General features: G+C 42.8%; 1 protein-coding gene across 1 annotated transcript in view; it reads right to left on the bottom strand.

The window, feature by feature from the left end:
- Positions 1-20,826, bottom strand: part of HIBADH (3-hydroxyisobutyrate dehydrogenase) — a 241,502-nt gene that overhangs the window by 181,574 nt on the left and 39,102 nt on the right. Inside the window, exon 4 of the mRNA XM_073581362.1 lies at positions 17,677-17,798. Coding sequence (XP_073437463.1) covers positions 17,677-17,798 — 122 coding nt within the window. The remainder of the gene's footprint in view (positions 1-17,676; positions 17,799-20,826) is intronic.

The following is a 20,826-nucleotide window of genomic DNA, read 5'->3' as shown; positions in this document are numbered from 1 at the left end:
TTGTGAAGCAAACACATAGGACAAATAACTGAAAACTTCAGTATGCATAACTATTCACCCCCCCTAAAGTCAGCACTTTGTAGAACCTCCTTTTACAGAAATTACAGCTGCAAGTCGCTTCAGATGAGCATCTATGAACTTTCTACATCTTGTCACTGGGAGGGGTTAATATATTCGCAAGCCACTGTATAATTAAATAAAAATAGATGTATACAAGTAATATTACTGTAAAACTCGATTGCATTTATGCTGCAACCATACAGCAGATGTAAAATATAAGTAGATTATGCAGTGAAACAGAAAAGGAATCAAATTATAAACTTCTACAGATACATTGATTTTAATTACAGAAAAAAAATGTAATTCAAAGTTAAACACAGATTTTATATTAAAATATTAGTAAAGGTTCAAATCACTTGACTTTAAGAAAATGTATTTAGGAATGGCTTTTCTTAAAATACACTAATACCTATACATTTAAAACTATACCCTACAATGCAAAATAGATGGATATAAATATGCTGAAAAGATCTGAACTGTCGGGATAATAAATTTAAATCAATAATGAATAACCAAAGTATAACATTATTATCTATTGTACTCCTATCTATGTACTGTCCCAAGGATGTTAGAACGTATTGCCATCTTGTGGTGTAACAGAAAAAAGTGAATCAATGTCCTATGTTTTACAAATTGACTGCTAGTCGGCTCAAAATCAAGCTTACATTAGTATTTTTACATCCAAGTCTGAATTATTTCATATCTATTACTAGTAATAAAATAAGATGGATAAATTCAGTCACCAAAATGACGTTACCGTACTTGGTAAAAAAAGAAAGTAGATCTTTATTCAATCAGCAGCTACATTTTGTTAGATTGAGCCTCTCACCCCCCCCCCCCCCACCATGTAAAAGGGTAGGTGTATAATAAATAACTATATAGACACACACACACACACACACACACACACACACACACACACACACACACACACACACACACACAGTGGGGGAAATAAGTATTTGATCCCCTACCAACCATTAAGAGTTCTGGCTCCTACAGACCAGTTAGACACTCCTAATCAACTCGTTACCTGCATTAGAGACAGCTGTCTTACATAGTCACCTTTATAAAAGATTTCTGTCCACACACTCAGTCAGTCTCTAACCTCTACAACACGGGCAAGACCAAAGGGCTTTAAAAGGATTTAAGGGACAAGATCATAGACCTGCACAAAGCTGGAATGGGCTACAAAACCATAAGTAAGACGCTGGGTGAGAAGGAGACAACTGTTGGTGCAATACTAAGAAAATGTAAGAAATACAAAATGACTGTCAATCAATATCGATATGGCCATGCAAAATCTCACCTCATGGAGTTTCCTTGATCATGAGGAAGGTGAGCGATCAACCTAAAACTACACGGGTGAAACTTGTTAATGATCTCAAGGCAGCTGGGACCACAGTCACCAAGAAAACAATTGCTAACATTACGCCGCAAAGATTTAAAATCCTGCAGTGCCCGCAAGGTCATGCTGCTCAAGAAGACACATGTGCAGGCCCATCTAAAGTTTGCCAATGAACATGTGGATGATTCTGTGAGTGATTGGGAGAGGGTGCTTTGGTCAGATGAGACAAAAATTGAGGTCTTTGGCATTAACTCAACTAGCCATGTTTGGAGAAAGAGAAATGCTGCCTACGACCCAAAGAACACCGTCCCCACTGTCAAGCATGGAGATGGAAACATTATGTTTTGGGGGTGTTTCTCTGCCAAGGGCACAGGACTACTTCACCGCATCAATGGGAGAATGGATGGAGCCATGTACCGTAAAATCCTGAGTGACAACCTCCTTCCCTCCACCAGGACATTAAAAATGGGTCATGGATGGGTCTTCCAGCAAGACAATGACCCAAAACATACAGCCAAGGCAACAAAGAAGTGGCTGAAAAAGAAACGCATTAAGATCATGGAGTGGCCTAGCCAGTCTCCAGACCTTAATCCGACAGCATATGGGGGGGAAAAAATGTCGGAATCTTGTTCATCTGGACCCCACAAAAAGATTCCCCTTTCCAGATATTGAGATAGCCAAAATTTCAGCTCGATCAAACGACGTTAACCCGTGCCGCTCGTTGCTCAGTTTGAAAAAATCCAAATTGAGGTATTTTAAGATTTAGGTATTTTGCATAGTCTGTTAGACTATAAATAATGTGACAACAACATTGAAGAAATAGCCCTGACCAAATTTTCGAACCATTTGTGGTATTTGAATGCAGAGTTGGTGGGATTATCGTTTTTTGATCCCACCATTACAGACAATGAAAAGTTGTTAATCTATAATAATAAATGCCCTAACCAGCTTCCGGTTGTAACAACTTCCGTCCAGTTGTAACCGGTGACGTCACCACACACACACGCACATATTAACCCTCAATACACCACACCGCCTCAACACACACTCCTCTCACCTTTCACCCCACATACGTTCCTTTCTCTCACTCCGTTTCTCATACTCACACAGTCATCGTCGCTGCCCCAACATCTTCCTCCGCCGCCGCGATCCAGGATCCAGACGTTCTCCAGGCCGCCGACATGTTCTTGCAGGACGCCATCTTGGATGTCGTGAAATCCCGCGAGATTCAAGATGGCGTCGCCGCAACAATATGTCGCTGGCGTGGACGACATCGGGATCCAAAAAGATGGCGTCGGCGAAATCTCGCGAGATTACGCCGACGCCATTTTGGATCCCGATGTCGCCCATGCCAGCGACATGTTGTTGCGGCGACGCCATCTTGAATATCGCGGGACTTCATGACATCCAAGATGGCGTCCCGCAAGAATATGTCGCTGGCGTGGGCGACATCGGGATCCAAAATGGCGTCGGCGTAATCTCGCGAGATTTCGCCGACGCCATCTTTTTGGATCCCGATGTCGTCCACGCCAGCGACATGTTGTTGCGGCGACGCTATCTTGAATATCGCGGGATTTCACGAAATCCAAGATGGCGTCCCGCAAGAACATGTCGGCGGCCTGGAGAACGTCTGGATCCTGGATCGCGGCGGCGGAGGAAGATGTCGGGGCAGCGACGATGACGGTGTGAGTATGAGAAACGGAGTGAGAGAAAGGAACGTATGTGGAGTGAAAGAGTGAGTGGACATGAGTGGAGGTGAAAGGTGAGAGGAGTGTGTGTTGAGGCGGTGTGGTGTGTTGAGGGTTAACATGGCAAGAGGTGTTAACGACGTCCGCCGACGCCATCTTGCATTCGTGAAATTGCATCATTTACCTCACGCCGACTTGCTGTGCGGACGCTTGGCATTGCCTGTACCAACATAACTACTGCTGCCTTGGTCCTATGCCTGTTTACTGCCGGTGTCTAATTACTGGACCAATTTGCCTGTACCGCCATAACTACTGCTGCCTTGCTCCTCTGCCGGTGTCTAATTACAGGACCAATTTGCCTATACCGCCATAACTACTGCTGCCTTTGTCCTCTGCCGGTGTCTAATTACAGGGCCAATTTGCCTATACTGCCATAACTACTGCTGCCTTTGTCCTCTGCCAGTGTCTAATTACAGGGCCAATTTGCCTATACCGCCATAACTACTGCTGCCTTTGTCCTCTGCCGGTGTCTAATTACAGGGCCAATTTGCCTATACTGCCATAACTACTGCTGCCTTTGTCCTCTGCCAGTGTCTAATTACAGGGCCAATTTGCCTCTATCGCCACAACTACTGCTGCTTTGGTCATCTGCCTGTTTACTGCCGGTGTCTAATTACAAGGCCAATTTGCCTCTACCGCCATAACTACTGCTGCCTTGCTCCTCTGCCGGTGTCTAATTACAGGGCTAATTTGCCTCTACCGCCATAACTACTGCTGCCTTGCTCCTCTGCCGGTGTCTAATTACAGGGCTAATTTGTCTCTACCGCCATAACTACTGCTGCCTTGCTCCTCTGCCGGTGTCTAATTTACAGGGCCAATTTGCCTCTACCGCCATAACTACTGCTGCCTTGCTCCTCTGCCGGTGTCTAATTATAGGGCCAATTTGCCAATACCGCCATAACTACTGCTGCCTTGCTCCTCTGCCGGTGTCTAATTACAGGGCCAATTTGCCACTACCACTTCATAACTACTGCTGGGCAATTACAGGGTCAATTAGTATCTGTTTACGCTACAATACTCCAGGACGCCTTCTTCACTGCCAGATAACTGCCAAATAGACTCCTTTACCTGTGCCAACATGAGTCATAACAAAAAGTATGCCAATGCCAGTGAAAGGAAAGCAGCTTTAGCACTACGACAAAAACAACGCCGTGCTAATGAGACTCCTGAGGAAAAACACCATCGCCTTGAGAAGATTAAGGCTTATAAACGCCGTCGCCTCACACACGAATCCCCTAACTCTAAATCCATAAGATTGGCTGAAGAAGCCTCTGCACGTCGTCACCGCCGACAACAGACGGCCTCTTCCTCATCATTATTATTAGACTCACAACAGGATGCTTCCACATCAGCATGTGGAACAATTTACTGCTACACTTCATCCCATATGCCGTTCACTGACATAACTAATCAGCAATCTGTTTCTGCCCTATCAATACCACCATTCAATACCGATGCACAGTATGCCAATGCCAGTGAAAGGAAAGCAGCTTTAGCACTACGACAAAAACAACGCCGTGCTAATGAGACTCCTGAGGAAAAACAGCATCGACTTGACAAGATTAAGGCTTATAAACGCCGTCGTCTCACACACGAATCCCCTAACTCTAAATCTATTACATTGGCTGAAGAAGCCTCTACACGCCATCACCGCCAACAACAGACGGCTTCTTCCTCATCATCTATAATAATAAATGCCCTAACCAGCTTCCGGTTGTAACAACTTCCGTCCAGTTGTAACCGGTGACGTCACCACACACACACGCACGTTAACCCTCAACACACCACACCGCCTCAACACACACTCCTCTCACCTTTCACCTCCACTCACGTCCACTCACTCTTTCACTCCACATACGTTCCTTTCTCTCACTCCGTTTCTCATACTCACACCGTCATCGTCGCTGCCCCGACATCTTCCTCCGCCGCCGCGATCCTGGATCCAGACGTTCTCCAGGCCGCCGACATGTTCTTGCGGCGACGCCATCTTGGATTTCGTGAAATCCCACGAGATTCAAGATGGCGTCGCCGCAAGAACATGTCGCTGGCGTGGACGACTCGGGATCCAAAAAGATGGCGTCGGCGAAATCTCGCGAGATTACGCCGATGCCATTTTGGATCCCGATGTCGTCCACGCCGGCGACATGTTCTTGCGGCGACGCCATTTTGGATCGGCAAAATCCCGCGATAGTCAAGATGGCGTCGCCGCAAGAACATGTCGCCGGCGAGGACGACGTCGGGATCCAAAATGGCGTCGGCGAAAACTTGCGAGATTTCACCGACGCCATTTTGGATCCCGACATCGTCCACGCCGGCGACGCTATCTTGACTATCGCGGGATTTCACGATACTCAAGATGGCGTCGCCGCAAGAACATGTCGCCGGCGTGGACAACGTCTGGATCCAGGATGGCGCCGGCAGAAGATGTCGGGGATCGTGGAGCAGCGGCGATGACGGCGTGAGTATGAGAGACGGAGTGAGAGAAGGGGTCGTATGTGGAGTGAAAGAGTGAGTGGAGATGGTGAAAGGTGAGAGGAGTGTGTGTTGAGGAGTGTGTGTGTTGAGGGTTAACATGGCGAGAGGTGTGATGCTATCGCATCCTCCCGATGCGATAGCATCGGGCCATAATCTAGTGGCTAATAAATTGCTCAATAGCACAGATGAACCATCAGAGCACGCTAACCTACATGAGTTGATAATTTTACATAGTTATCTAATCTATTCTAGAGCTTTTGTTAAAGTAATTTTTGAAACGTCAGAATATAATGCTCGGTATTTGCTTACAACTTGCAGGACATATTGCTTTTGTTCTTCGTCTTTTGTTAGAAGGTCGTTAAAGTTGGTTACTTCCTACCTCTTTTAATTTTTCTTTCCTAACTTTTGGATTTACAACCCTAGCGTGCTCTGATGGTTCATCTGTGCTACTGAGCAATTTATTAGCCATTAACAACTTTTCATTGTCTGTAATGGTGGGATCAAAAAACGATAATCCCACCAACTCTGCATTCAAATACCACAAATGGTTCGAGAATTAGGTCAGGGCTATTTCTGCAATGTTGTTGTCACATTCTTTATAGTCTAACAGACTATGCAAAATACCTAAATCTTAAAATACCTCAATTTGGATTTTTTCAAACTTTGAGCGACGAGCGGCACGGGTTAACGTCGTTTGATCGAGCTCAAATTTTGGCTCTCTCAATATCTGGAAAGGGGAATCGTTTTGTGGGGTCCAGACGGACAAAATTGCGACATCGATTTTTTGCGGTCACCCTAATATACACACACGTGGTTAAAATTGTTGGTACTCCTCGTTTAATGACAGAAAAACCCACAATGGTGACAAAATAACTTGAATCTGACAAAAGTAATACCGTAAATCAAAAATCAATGAAAATGAACAAATGAAAGTCAGACATTGCTTTCAACCATGCTTCCACATAATGTTTTTAAAAATAAAACTCATGAAATAGGCCTGGACAGAAATGCTGGTACCCTTAACTTAATATTTTGTTGCACAACCCTTTGAGGCAATCACTGCAATCAAACGACTCCTGGAACTGTCAATGAGACTTCTGCACCTCTCGACAGGTATTTTGGCCCACTCCTCAAGAGCAAACTGCTCTTGAGGAGTGGGCCAAAAGAATAAAGAACAGATCGATGCTGAAGATGGTTTATAAAGATCCACTTTTTTTCCGCTAAGCGAGCCAGCGCTGCCTCATTCTCATTTCTTGTACATGTACAAATACTTCAAATAACATACTAAATTAATGACATTATGTAAGTAATCATGCAGACATCTACAGTGCGTAGAACAACCATTGGCTTTTGAAAGGTTCTGATCAATAAAAGCAGTATAAACTCAAAACAAGAACGGGTGTTAGTATGGGAATAGAACAAAATAACTTCTCATCAAAAATAATGACATCTGAAGCAAAAAAAAAAAAAAAAACCCTTCTATAATAGTCAAGGTATGACTGAAACATGGTTCTTAGCAGTTCAACACTGTATAATTAATGCCATGGTAAGAATGTTTTTTATGGTGTGTTTTGGTGAGTTTTTATTGCCATCAAGTCCACGATGTAGGTGGGCCGCCTTTTAATCCCTCCGCAGACAAAAGCCCTAAATAAACACAGATCCCTTCCTGGGAAAAAAGTCCACTTCGGTTAAATAGCAAGGAAATGAGTAAATCATTAGTAATCTTTAAAGCCAAAGCTATAAACTCAAGTTACCTTAAAGTTAAAATGAAAGTGCCTTGCGAAATTCTCCAAAGTTCTGAAGCAGATAGAAATCTTGAGCTCTCAGCTCCAGACTAGGCGCCAGCTGATAAACAAACAGCTTCGAGTCAAGACCAGGAGAAATCCCAGCTTTTCATTTTAATGGTTCTGGTCAAGAGCATTTATTGCCTTTTGTGTTTTCCTCGCTCACTTAGTGGTAGAAATAGAAATATAAACTCATCCTTATCTCTTTGGGTCACAAATGGGCAAAGATTACCTCCAACAGATTAAAGGGGGCAGTCCAAAACTGACAAAGAGGCACAGACACAATTTAGCAGAGTAATTAGCTTCATTAGCAGAGATTAAAGATACACATAATCCAGTTATTAATAGTCTGCAGCCGCTTACTAATTAACGTGTCCTTATATATATAATAACAGCTGCTTCTGAACAGAATAAGAACTCAGAAATCAGCATACATTATATCTAACTGATTGACAAAAGTATAACGGTGCCCAAATGTCCTTCTGTTCCTAAAAGGCTCAATGTTTTATTTTTTATTTTTATCTTGACATATGTATCTCCCATCATAATGTCTTTTCAGAACTAAGTGGAGGTTTGGATCATATGGACACCATTTGTCCCATTTTGCTGCATAATTCAAATATTATGTCTCGCATGATTGAGGCTATGTGCCCACGTAGCGATTTAATCCGGACAATGAAAACCGGACTCCTTCCCAGAAATCGCACGTTTTTTTTCCGCACGATTTCACCGCGATTATGTTCGCGATTTTGCCACGATTTTCGCGTGCGATATTCAAGCACTTTCCAAGCGATTTGAAGCATCGCTTGGAAAGTGATTGACAGGTTGGTCACACTCGTCAAACATAGTGTTTTACAAGTGTGACCAGCTTTTTACTATTGAGGCCGCCTATGCAGCATCAATAGTAAAAAAGATAGAATGTTAAAAATGATAAAAAAAAAAAAAATAGGGGTATATTTACCTTCCGACGTCCCGCGCTGTCTCAGCAATGCTCCCGTTCCCAGCGATGTCTTGCGAGACCTGTGATGATGTTGGTCTCGCGTTGCTATAGCGATCTCACGAGACCGCTAGTGTCACGCAAGACTACGTCATCACAGGACCTTGCCGCAAGGCATTACTGGGAATGCTGAGGCCAGGAAGGCAGCGCGGGACGTCGGAAGGTAAATATACTCCGATTTTTTATTTTTTATTCTTTTTTTTACAGGGGTATGGTACCCAAGGCCTGGAGGACAGTCTCCTCTCCTCCACACCGTGGGTACCAACCACACGAGACGCTTAACTTCACACATGGTGGGCATAGCCACATGCGGGAAGTAAGCGATTCTCATGCATTCCTATGGCTGCGGATTCGCGGCAATTCTTTGCGATTCCGCACAAAAGAATGAGCATGCTGCGATTTTTTCCGCGATGCGATTCCGCCGCGGAAAAAAACGCAGCATTAGCACAGCATGTGCGGAATGCCATAGGAATGCATGGGGGGCGTTCTGTACACGATTTTTAAACGTTTTTGCACCGAAAATCGCGGCAAAAACGCAAAAAAAAAAAAAAAAAAAAAAAAAAAATCGCATCGTGGGCACACAGCCTTAGGCCGAGTTCAGATGTCCATGAAACACAGACCATGCCTGCACTGATTGCGGGGCTCCGGACCTAAACTATAGAGCCTCATAAGCATAAGTGTTGCGATTAAGTTCTAGTGAGGAGACCAACAGTCAGTCCATACATTACAGTCTGTACGCAGACATGCAAATTCGGTCTTTTAGGCTACGTTCACACGTTGCGTTTTTGCTGCTTTTCTAATGTAAAATTTTAAGTTGCGCATTACAGTACCAGCAAAAGCCATCAGATTTCAAAAATCTCCCGCAAACAGATTTTTTTTTCCTGCCCGGATTGGAAAACCGATGCGTTTTTGAAAACTGCAGCGTTTTTTCACCCATAGAAAGAGATGAGCAAGTGTAAAAATGCAGCAAAAACTGCAGGTATCAGGTTTTACTGCATTTTACAGTGCAAAAACCTAAGGACGTTGCATCATGTTTTTTGTGCGGGGGGGGGGGGGGCACTAAACTATCAGCATGCACAAGAGACAATTAAAACGCAGCAAGTCATGGTTTTTGGAAGAGGCTTCTTTACTGCAAAAAGAGTAGATTTTGCCTGCAGAAAGAAAAATGTAGCAAGAACGCAACGTGTGAACATGGACGTAAGCAATTTTGCTGTGAAACAAGAGTTAAATCACTGACAAGTTGCATAGAAGTCTCATTCACACACAACTTACATTGAAGTCTATGTCAAGTGAATCACGTGCGACTTTCTGGCCAGTGACGGACAAACATGTTAGTAAATATTTACGACTTTGTGTCACAATCGCGGCACGATCACAAGTCGCAATGCCACACTATAGGAGATTAGGTGCGATGCTGCAATCTAATATAGTAATCTCAAAAAAAGTCAGAGACATGTCTCCGTGCAGCCCTCGTCTTACTGTGACGTACCCCATTTGTCATGTGTGAGTTAAGACATTTTGAACAATGTTTTTGCAACCAATTTCTTTGACCAGAAGGTGAGAAAAGATTTTTCTTAAGGACATACATTCAGAGGTAATGGAGTCGAAGGTTAGACTCACACACACTTACCAATTTTTTACACCCATGAGAAATGGACAGCTTTTTTTCCCCCTCAGGTGTCAATCCGTATTGCATCTCCTTTCTTCCCATCCCTTTTTTTTTTTTTTGAGAAGTTGGACACCCTCTAAATTTTTTTTTATCCATTGACTTAACAATGGATCAGTGGAAAAAAAGGAAGAAACTCTGAAGCACAAAGTATGTATGTTTCATATACACCATGCTACCAATTGTTATGCAAATGATATTTCTCTCTGATTTTCCTAAGTGGTCGGTGTAAATGACAGTCAGTCAAATAAAAGTCATCACCTGTTAGAGTATACATCAAATTTTATTGAAGAAACCTCTCAATGATAACAGTATAATCTCCAAAATGAATAAAAACTCAAAATGCACCGTTCCAAATTATTAGGCCGAGTAGAATTTCTAAACATTTGATATGTTTTAAAGAACTGAAAATGCTCATTTGTGGAATTTGCAGCATTAGGAGGTCACATTCACTGAACAAAAAAGCTATTTAACTCCAAAACATCCTAACAGGCCAAGTTACATGGTAACATAGGAACCCTTCTTTGATATCACCTTCACAATTCTTGCATCCATTGAACTTGTGAGTTTTTGGAGAGTTTCTGCTTGTATTTCTTTGCATGAAGTCAGAATAGCCTCCCAGAGCTGCTGTTTTGATGTGAACTGCCTCCCACCCTCATAGATCTGTTGCTTGATGATACTCAAAAGGTTCTCTATAGGGTTGAGGATAGGGGAAGATGGTGGCCACATCATGAGATTATCTCCTTTTATGCCCATAGCAGCCAATGACTCAGAGGTATTCTTTGCAGCACGAGATGGTGCATTGTCATGCATGAAGATGATTTTGCTCCTGAAGGCACGTTTCTGCTTTTTATACCATGGAAGAAAGTTGTCAGTCAGAAACTCTATATACTTTGCAGAGGTCATTTTCACACCTTCAGGAACCTTAAAGGACCGTACCAGCTGTTCCCCCATGATTCCGGCCCAAAACATGACTCCTCCACCTCCTTGCTGATGTTGCAGCCTTGTTGGGACATGGTGGCCATCCACCAACCATCCATCTGGACCATCCAGGGTTGCTCAACACTCATCAGTAAACAAGACTGTTTGAAAATTAGTCTTCAGGTATGTCTGGGCCCACTGCAACCATTTCTGCTTGTGAGCACTGTTTAGGGGTGGCCGAATAGTAGGTTTATGCACCACAGCAAGCCTTTGAAGGATCCTACACTTTGAGGTTCGAGGGATTCCAGAGGCACCAGCAGCTTAAAATATCTGTTTGCTGGTTTGTAATGGCTTTTTAGCAGCTGCTCTTAATCCGATGAACTTGCCTGGCAGAAACCTTCCTCATTCTGCTTTTATCAGCACGAACACGTCTGTGCTCAGAATCAGCCACAAATCTCTTAACAGTACGATGATCACTCTTAAGTTTTCGGGAAATATCTAATGTCCCTTGACCAAGGCATTGCACTATTTGATCCTTTTCAGCAGCAGCAGAGAGATCTTTTTTCTTTCCCATGTTACTTGAAAACTCTGGCCTGCTTAATAGTGTGGAACATCCAGTTTTCCTTTTATTGGGCTCACATGGCAAACTAATTATCACAGGTATCTGAGATTGAGTTCAGTGATCCAAAGAACCCTGAGGCACAATACCATCAATGGGTTTCACTGAAAAAAAAAACACTATGACACTTAAAACCAATTTGCATAATAATTTGGAACATGGTGTAGATCTCCTTAGACTTTAATGGCTAAATCTGATCCGCAAAATGGATGACAATAGGATACGCTTTCAGTCTTGGGGCAGTTTTCTAACCCTTTCCCGACATGGCCAATGTCCATTTTGGCATTTTCATTTTGTCCTCCCTTCTTCCCAAGAGCCATAATGGGGGGTTTTCTGTCCACATAGATGGAGGGCTTGATTGTTTGCAAGATGATTGGCGCTTTTGAATGACACCATTCATTTTACCACATTACCACATAGTGTATCGAGGAACGGGAGAAAAAAAAAAATTCCAAGCATAATGAAATCATGGAGGAAAAAAAAACAAAAAAAACACACAACTGACCATGTTTTTTTGGGAACTGTTTACCAATCAATCAAGTTAATTAATTTTATATTACTTTTATATAGATCAGACATCTATGGGCATGGCGACACCACGTGTATTTTTTATTTTTAAATATCATTAGCATTAATGGGGCAAAAGGGCGATGATTCAAACGTTTGCTTTTTTTCAAACCTTTTGTTACTATAAAATTGTTAGTCCCCTTTGGGGACTTGAACCTGTGATCATCTGGATCATTTGTACTATGTATAGCAAAACCACAGTATTTCTGTATATAGCAAAATTCACTATGTACTATGTTGCCTTCTTGACTTGCATTATGCCAATCCTTATGCAGACTTTATTTTATTGGGAGACCCAGGTTATATCGCTATCATCTCCTATGTTTTAGGAAAATAAAACTATTTATCTTACTTGAATATGAATAAGCTGCTGGAGGACCTGAGCTATAGCCCTTCTAGGACCTTTCACACTCTGAAATGTCATAGTTTAGTTCTTTATTTCTGGGGTGAGACAATTTGAAGTCAAGTTGGGAGAAGCAGAGAGATGGTGGGTAAGCAAAGCTTCTAGTCAGGATCAGGGAACCCCCTGATGTGGGGCTTGGTGCCACTCACTTCTCTTTCATGAGGCAAGTGGAGCTGATGATGTCACCTCTCACCCTTTCCAGAGCACATGCAAAATCCACAGGGACCTATTAAATAGCATATGCACAACACCTGCTGATCGTGAACGTATCACAACAGGTAAGTACACAATGTCATTGGCACAGCTCATCTCCCGATGCTGAAGTGGGTGGCACTGAACAACCCCTTTATAAAGCGACAAAGGCAATGATGAATCGAGGACAATGCCTTTATGCTGCACACGTGGATTCAGGAATACCGGGGAGCATGCAGTTTAATACCTACTGTATGACCATTTGAATTTGCGGTGAGTGATATATGAAGTTCTATAAACATTTGGAGCTTTGCCATCATTTTCAAAGTATGTACATTTCTGTATAATAGAAGACAGTTAATATGTTAAAGCACCACTCCAGTGTTTGGGTTTTTTCTTTTCATTCACCTCCAAATTGGTATTGATAGTATAATTTACCTATTTCAGTAATATACTTATCTCAGCCATCGTCTTCAGCTACTCCCAGTGTCGCTCCGGTCTTGTTCCAACAACCTGTGACCGCAGCTGACGGGAAGAAGTCAGAGGTAACGGTCACAAGCGCTCAATGAAAGTCTAGGAGATTCTCGTTCTGGCTCTCAGAATTACATTGAGAAGTGACCTCCTTGTCGCCCAGCAAACACTGGAGTGATCCAACAAGTCACAACCTGCAGAAGACTGACAAGAGTGGTGCTGAGAATAGATGAAAACTGGCGGCTGGTACAAGTATTACTAAAGCAGTGAACCTGCACTAGTGATACCACTCCAGCACTGCAATAAAAAAGTGGCTATCTGCATGAGAAGGAGTATATAGTTCAGGCTAACATCCAACTTGCATCCATGCACACACACAAGTGCTTAGAAATCACTGGTCTTCCAGGCTCGTTAAATGGTCAACATTGACTTTTAGGATTGCTACCTCCAATAGATGGCACTAGAGTTCTAGTCCTCTTCCTCTCTGAAGAGACAATTTGCATAATTAGCATATTTCCCAGAGGAGCATTGCGGCTTTAAGTCTCCTCATCTCGACATGCTTAGCATGTCATTCTCCGCAAGGAGAAATGATACTTCTTGGATATCGGTCAGACGCCTCTCTCACAGCCAAACCAGATCTCCCACTTTGCACTGATGAGGGGCAGTACCCTGAAACACAGTGTCTGCAAATGGAGATTCTGGCTTGGCTTTTATCCCAAGTCATGTAACTAGGCTCGTTAAAGGGTCAACATTGACTTTTAGGATTGCTACCTCCAATAGGTGGCACTAGAGTTCTAGTTCTCTTCCTCTCTGAAGAGACAATTTGCATAATTAACATACACATATATGTACATATAAATTACAAAAAAGAAAATGGTGGGATACAAAAGTTTGGGCACTCTGCATAGTTAGCATCTAGCAGCAACCCCTTTTGAAAGTATCACTGCATGTAAAGGTTTTTTGTAGCCCAACAATAATCTTCCAATTCATAGTTAAGGGATTTTCATCCATTCTTCCAGTTCTGTGAGATTTTATGGGTCGTCTTGCATGCACTGCTATTTTGAGGTCTAGCAACAGATTTTCAATGATGTTCAGATCAGGGGACTGTGAGAGCCATTGTAAAACCTTCAGCTTGAGCCTTTTGAGGCAGGCTTTTGTGGATTTTGACGTATGTTTAGGATCACTATCCATTTGTAGAAGCCATCCTCTTTACAACTTCTGCTTTTTTACAGATGTATTATGTTTGCATCAAGATTTTGTTGAAATTTAATTGAATCTATTCTTCCCTCTACCCGTGAAATGTTCCCAGTGCCATTGGCCGCAACACAACCTATAAGCATGATTCATTCACCCCAATGCTTAATGGTCGGCGAGATGTTCTTTTGCTGAAATTCTGTGCCCTTTTTTCCTCCATACATACTTTTGTGGCCAGAGTGGTCTAATTTAACATCATCGTTCCACAGGACTTGTTTCCAAAAAACATCAGGCTTGATTAGATGCTCTTTTGCATTCTTCTGATGCTGAATTTTATGATGAGGATGCAACAGAGGTTTTCTTCTGACAACGCTTCCATGAAGGCCATATTTCTGCAGGTGTTTCTAAACAATAGAACAATGTACCACAACTCCAGAATCTGCTAAATCTTTTTGAAGATTTGCAGACAAGCAGGGGTTCTGATTTGCCTCTTTAGCAATCCTATGAGTAGCTCTCACTGAAATTTGTGCTTGGCCTTCCAGACCTTATCTTGACTTCGACTGCTCCTGGTAATTGCCATTTCTTAATTACATTTCTAAATGAGGAAAGGGAACTTGAAAACTCTTTGCTATCTTCTTATAGCCTTCTCCTGCTTTGTGAGCCTCCACCATTTTCGGAGTGCTAGGCAGCTGCTTAGAGTTAGACAAACCCATGGCTGCTGCTGTTGGCACTAGAGGAGGTTAGAGGAGGCTGGATTTCTATAAAGCTGGTAAATTTGCATCACCTGGCCTTTCCTCACACCGATAGTGAAACAAGCCATAATTCTAACAGGTTAATTAAGATCTGAAACCTTGGTCAAAGTTATCAGAGCACACATACCTCCAAGGGTGCCCAAAACTTTAGCATCAGCCCATTTTCCTTTTTGTGATTATTAAAATGTAAAAAAATGACATTTTATATTTTTTTTGCCTAAAATACAAAGGAAGTGTGTTATCTTTAACTTTAGCCCTTTTAGAGATCATTTCATCTTCAACTTGCTTAATTGTTCACAATAACAGTAATTTTGACCAGCGGTGCCCAAACTTTTACATGCCACTGTACGTACATCTACACAGACAGTCATGGCTGAAAGTGTTGGCACCCTTGAAGTTGTTCCATAACATGCATTATTTCTCGAAGAAAATTATTGAAATTCCACATGTTTTGCTTTAGGTAAGTTCCCACGGTCAGTAAACATTGTGGGTTGGACGCTGCATAACTCCGCAGCGTCCAGATGTTACTGCAAAGTGCATTACCTGCAGAGATGGACATGCGGCGCGTCTCTCCAGACTGCAGCGTCTCTGCAAGATAGATTTCACATGTCCAATGTATAGGATGCGGTGATTCCACACTGTTCAATGAACACATGCGGAATCACCGGTGTTCAAAAGCCAGCAGCGCTTTGAATGCAGCGGACATGTGCTGCGTCCAGAGCGCTGCCAAACACTGAATGTCTGCACATACCCTAACACATACGTCTATTTCCATTGTGTGTATTAAAAAAACAAGAAAAAAACGGCAACATTTTACATAATTTCACACAAAAATGGTCCAGACAAAATTGTTGGCACCCTCAACTTAATATTTGGTTGCGCACACTTTAGAATAAATAACTGCAATTAATTGCTTCCAATAACCATCAACAAGCTTCTTACACCTCTCGACTAGAATTTTGGACCACTCTTCAGTTGCAAATTGCTCCAGGTCTCTCATACTTGAAGGGTGCCTTCACGCAACAGCAATTTTAACATCTCACCAAAGGTGTTCAATTGTATTTAGATCCGGCTTCATTGCTGGCCGCTTCAGAATTCTCCATCACGTTTCCATCTATTTCTGGGTGCTTCTTGAAGTATGTTTGGGGTCATTATCCTGCTGAAGACTCATGATCTAGCACGCAAACCCAGCTTTCTGACACTAGGAATCTCATTGCAACCCAAAATCTTCAGTTTTCATGATGCCTTGCTCACAGTGAAGGCTCCCAGTGCCAGGGGCAGCAAACCAACATCAAAACATATTTGAACCTCCACCATATATAACTGTAGATACTTTGTTCTTTTCTTTGTAGGCCTTATTCAGTTTTCGGTAGACAGTAGAATGATGTGCTTTACCAAAAAGTTCCATCTGTCCACAAGATACTTCCCAGAAGCATTATGGTTCGTGTACACTTTAGGAAACTGCAATCTAGCTTTTTATGTTTCTGCGTCATTCAAATGTGGATGGATTGTTTGTACAGGCACTGCCGCACCATGAACCTGCAGGATAGCCTGAATATCTTTGGAATTTGATTGGGGATGCTTATCCACCATCCAGACTGTGCTGCCTTGTATCCTTTCATCAATTTTTCTCTTCCATCATTATCCAGGGAGACTAGTTATAGTGCTATGAGTTGTAAACTTCTTGATCATGTTGCGCACCGTGGACAAAAAAACATCATGATCTCTTGAGATGGACTTGAGAACCAAAATTGTTGAAAAATATCAACAATCTCAAGGTTACAAGTCCTTAGACAGTTCTCGTCTACTCTTTCTGTTCTCCATGCTTAATGTAGTACACATAGATACATAATGCAAAGATTAAGTCAACTTCTCTCCTTTTTATCTGGTTTCAGGTGTAATTTTCATATTGCCTGTTACTTGTCACAGGTGAGTTTGAACGAGCATCACATGCTTGCAACAAAGTCAATTTACCCACAATTTTGGAAAGGTGCCACCAATTTTGTCTGGCCCATTTTTGGGGTTGTGTGTGAAATTATGTTCAATTTGTTTGTTTGTTTTTTATTGTGCTCCAATACACACAAAGGACATAAAAACGTGTATAACAAGACGTGCAATTGCAGTAATTTTCTGGGAGAAATACTTCCTTTCTGGAACAATTTCAAGGGTGTCAACAATTTCGGCAATGAGATTATAGATATGAGTTTTCAGAATAAGCACCACATAATAGACGGTCATTGTGGTGTATGGTACATTAGTATGTTCAGGGGAAAAAAAACAAAGATATATGCATTGCATGCTTTATTTAGTTCTTACAAATTGCTCACTAATATTATTGGAAAAATGGACAAAGGATCATCTGAAAAAACAGCAGCGTGGAGAGCTCTATTATTGGAAGGAGTTTCTACATTTAATTTTACGCATGAAATAACAGAGGTATTAAAATAATAATACCGTAATAACTATGCAAAACACTTACCACCCGAGACAGGCGCATCCATGAACACAGCTCCCATTTTTTCAACTGCTTTTGCTAATTCTTTAGACACTGATGGGTCAATGGTGCTTGAATCAATCAGCAAAGAGCCCTTTTTCACTTTTCTATATGTTAAAAAAAAAACAAGGAAAAAAAAATATTGAGAAAGAATGCCACAATTAAAGAGGTTGTCCTATAATTTAAGAAAGAAAACCGACTGCAGGTTACAAAATAAAAAAAATTAAAAAAAAACTTCCTCAACTCAGAAGTGAATTCAGCAGTCAACTAGTAAAGCATAGTAGATTCAAAAATTTAAAGAATGTCTAAAATGTAATCCTATTTTTTGTAGTATTTTCATTTGCGTTAAATATTGCAGTCTACGTTGTTTGCAGAACGTCAGTAAGGCTACTTTCACACATCAGTTTTTGTGCATCAGGCGCGATGCGGCGAAAAGTGTAAAAACCGGATCCGGCACCTGTTGCCACCGGATCCGGTTTTTTCCCCATAGAGTTTCATTATCGCCGCATCGCGCCTGATGCCTATGCGGCGTATCCGGTTTTTGCCAGATCCGACAAAAACAGCCGGTCCGGCGTCTGGAAAAAACGTTCTCTGCAACGTTTTTTCTCAGCGCCGGACCGGCTTTTTCCACAGCGCATGCCCGGACTCTGTGAGTGTTAACCCCACAAGTGCCCGGTGAGAGAGAGAGAGATCTCTCTGTCACCCAGACACTTGTGAGAGATCTCTCTCCCCGGGCACTTGTGGGGTTAACACTCACAGTGTCTGGGTGAGAGAGAGAGATCTCTGTGGGGTTAACCCCACAAGTGCCCGGCAAGAGAGAGAGATTCTCTCGCCCGGACACTGAGTGTTAACCCCACATGTCTCTCTCTCTCTCCAACCCCCTCTCCTCTCCCCTCCCCTCTCCTCTCCTCCCCTCTCCTCACCTCCCTTTCAGCAGCTGTCTCTCTCAGCGGCTGTCTCTGTCCACCTCCTGCTGCGGCTCCTTTAAATCACGTCCGAGCCGTATCAGACGCCGCACACACATATGGTGTCACGGCTGCAGGCCGGATCCGGCGGCCCGGCTTTTCGCCGCACGCCGCCGGACCCCACACACCGGATGTGTGAAAGTAGCCTTAGAAATCCACAAAGCAAATTGCACAGCAAAGAGGCAGTTTGTGAACCTTAAAGTGGCCCTTCAGTCCAGCACCAAAAGGAACTGATGCCCTCTGTTTGCCAACCACTTCCTCATCCACTGGGACCAGAGGTCCAGTCCTGATGTGTCCAATATGGCTGCTACAGCAGTACAGAGGGTAGCAAAAAAGTCTCTACAGGGTGAGGCAGGAGAAAAGAGGCCGGGATCACACATGCGAGAAACTCGGCCGAGTCTCGTACTTTAATACCCGACACTGCCGCCGGCACTCGGATCAGAGAGTGACGCCGCGTAGCAATATATGCCGGGTATTAACATGCGAGACTCGGTCGAGTTTCTTGCATGTGTGATCCCGGCCTTATCAATAGAGTCTCGGATGCAGGAAACTGAAAAACCATATTCAGCAATGGCAGCAGAAGGTAGGAGGACTATACATATGTATAGCCACTTTTCAGTTCCAGGGTGGATGACCGCTTTAAATTGACAGAAAAGCACTAAATTAAAGACCCTGCTCCCCTTCCTTCACATTTACACTTTTGCACAGGCTCATTAGACACTTTAGTATAAAGACAAAGTTAGAGCTTGACTATATACATGTGTTTCCTGAAACAAGAAGAGTAATCATTACAAGTTTTACGTTTTTTTTAATGTTTAATACAGGTATGGGAAAAAAACATTGCCAAAAATATATAAAAAAGACGTTTAAAACAGAAAAAGCCGGATTACTTACCGGTAATGCTCTTTTAATGAGTCCACGACAGCACCCACTGGAGGTATCGGATCCGCCCATTTGGAACAGGAAACCCTACAGGAAAGATAAAAGGGGCGGTCCGCCTTTCCTCCTCAGTTTTTCGTTTCAGAGTACCAGAGGGACCGCCAAGGATTAGGCAATGTTCTCTTATTTTAACATCTTTCTTATCCATTATTTGGTTAATATACTTTAACTATTGATATCCTTAGGGGGGGAAGTGAACGGGTGCTGTCGTGGACTCATTAAAAGAGCATTACCGGTAAGTAATCCGGCTTTTTACTCTTCGCCACGACAGCACCCACTGGAGAGATTCCAGAGACCATCACCTGGGTGGGACCACCGTGCCAAGGATAGTCCTGCCAAAGCTTAAGTCAGAGGTTGATGAAAGATCAAGTCTGTAGTGGTTATAGAAGGTAGAAGGGGATGACCAAACTGCCGCCTTACATATAGTTTCAATCGGAACATATCCCTTTTCCGCCCAAGAGGTTGCCATTGCCCTGGTGGAATGCGCCCTGATGTTCCCTGGAGGATCATCGTTTTTTGCGGAGTAGGCTAAACGAATGGCCTCTCTGATCCACCGGGAAATGGTGCTCTTCGTGACTCCATACCCCTTCTTACAGCCCTGAAATGAAACAAATAGGGCCCTACTCTGCCTCCAACTGTTGGACCTCTCAATATATTTCAGGACAGTTCTTTTGACGTCCAGAGTATGGAACTTCTGCTCTTCCGGAGTAGAGGGATTTTCATAGAAGGTTGGGAGGAGTATCTCCTGAGATCTATGGTATTTTGTTGCCACTTTTGGCAGGTAGGCAGGGTCTGGTTTTAATACCAATCTGTCTTGGTATTCTTGGAAAAACGGTGGATCTATTGACAAGGCCTGGATATCACCTACTCTTCTAGCTGAGGTCAGTGATACTAAGAGGGCCATTTTAAGTGCTAAGTATTTGAAGGGTATTGTGTCGATCGGCTCAAAGGGGTCTACCGTTAGGGCGTCTAAGACCAGATTTAGATCCCATGTAGGGACGGAGGGTATGTGGATTGGAGCTATTCGTTCACATGCTGTAATGAAACGAGTTATCCACTTGTTGCCTGCTATATTATCGCCATATAGTGCTCCTAATGCCGATATTTGTACTCTCAGTGTATTTACTGCTAAGCCTAAGTCTTTCCCCTTCTGCAGAAATTCTAAGATTGGGATTATCGGAACTTCTGCTGTATGAGGTACTGTATGGAATTGAAGAAATTTTTTCCATAT

Source organism: Dendrobates tinctorius, unplaced genomic scaffold (genome assembly GCF_039654945.1).
Source record: "Dendrobates tinctorius isolate UK_male_01 unplaced genomic scaffold, ASM3965494v1 ptg000070l, whole genome shotgun sequence".
Classification (NCBI taxonomy): domain Eukaryota; kingdom Metazoa; phylum Chordata; class Amphibia; order Anura; family Dendrobatidae; genus Dendrobates; species Dendrobates tinctorius.
This window is presented reverse-complemented; position numbering and strand designations above follow the sequence as displayed.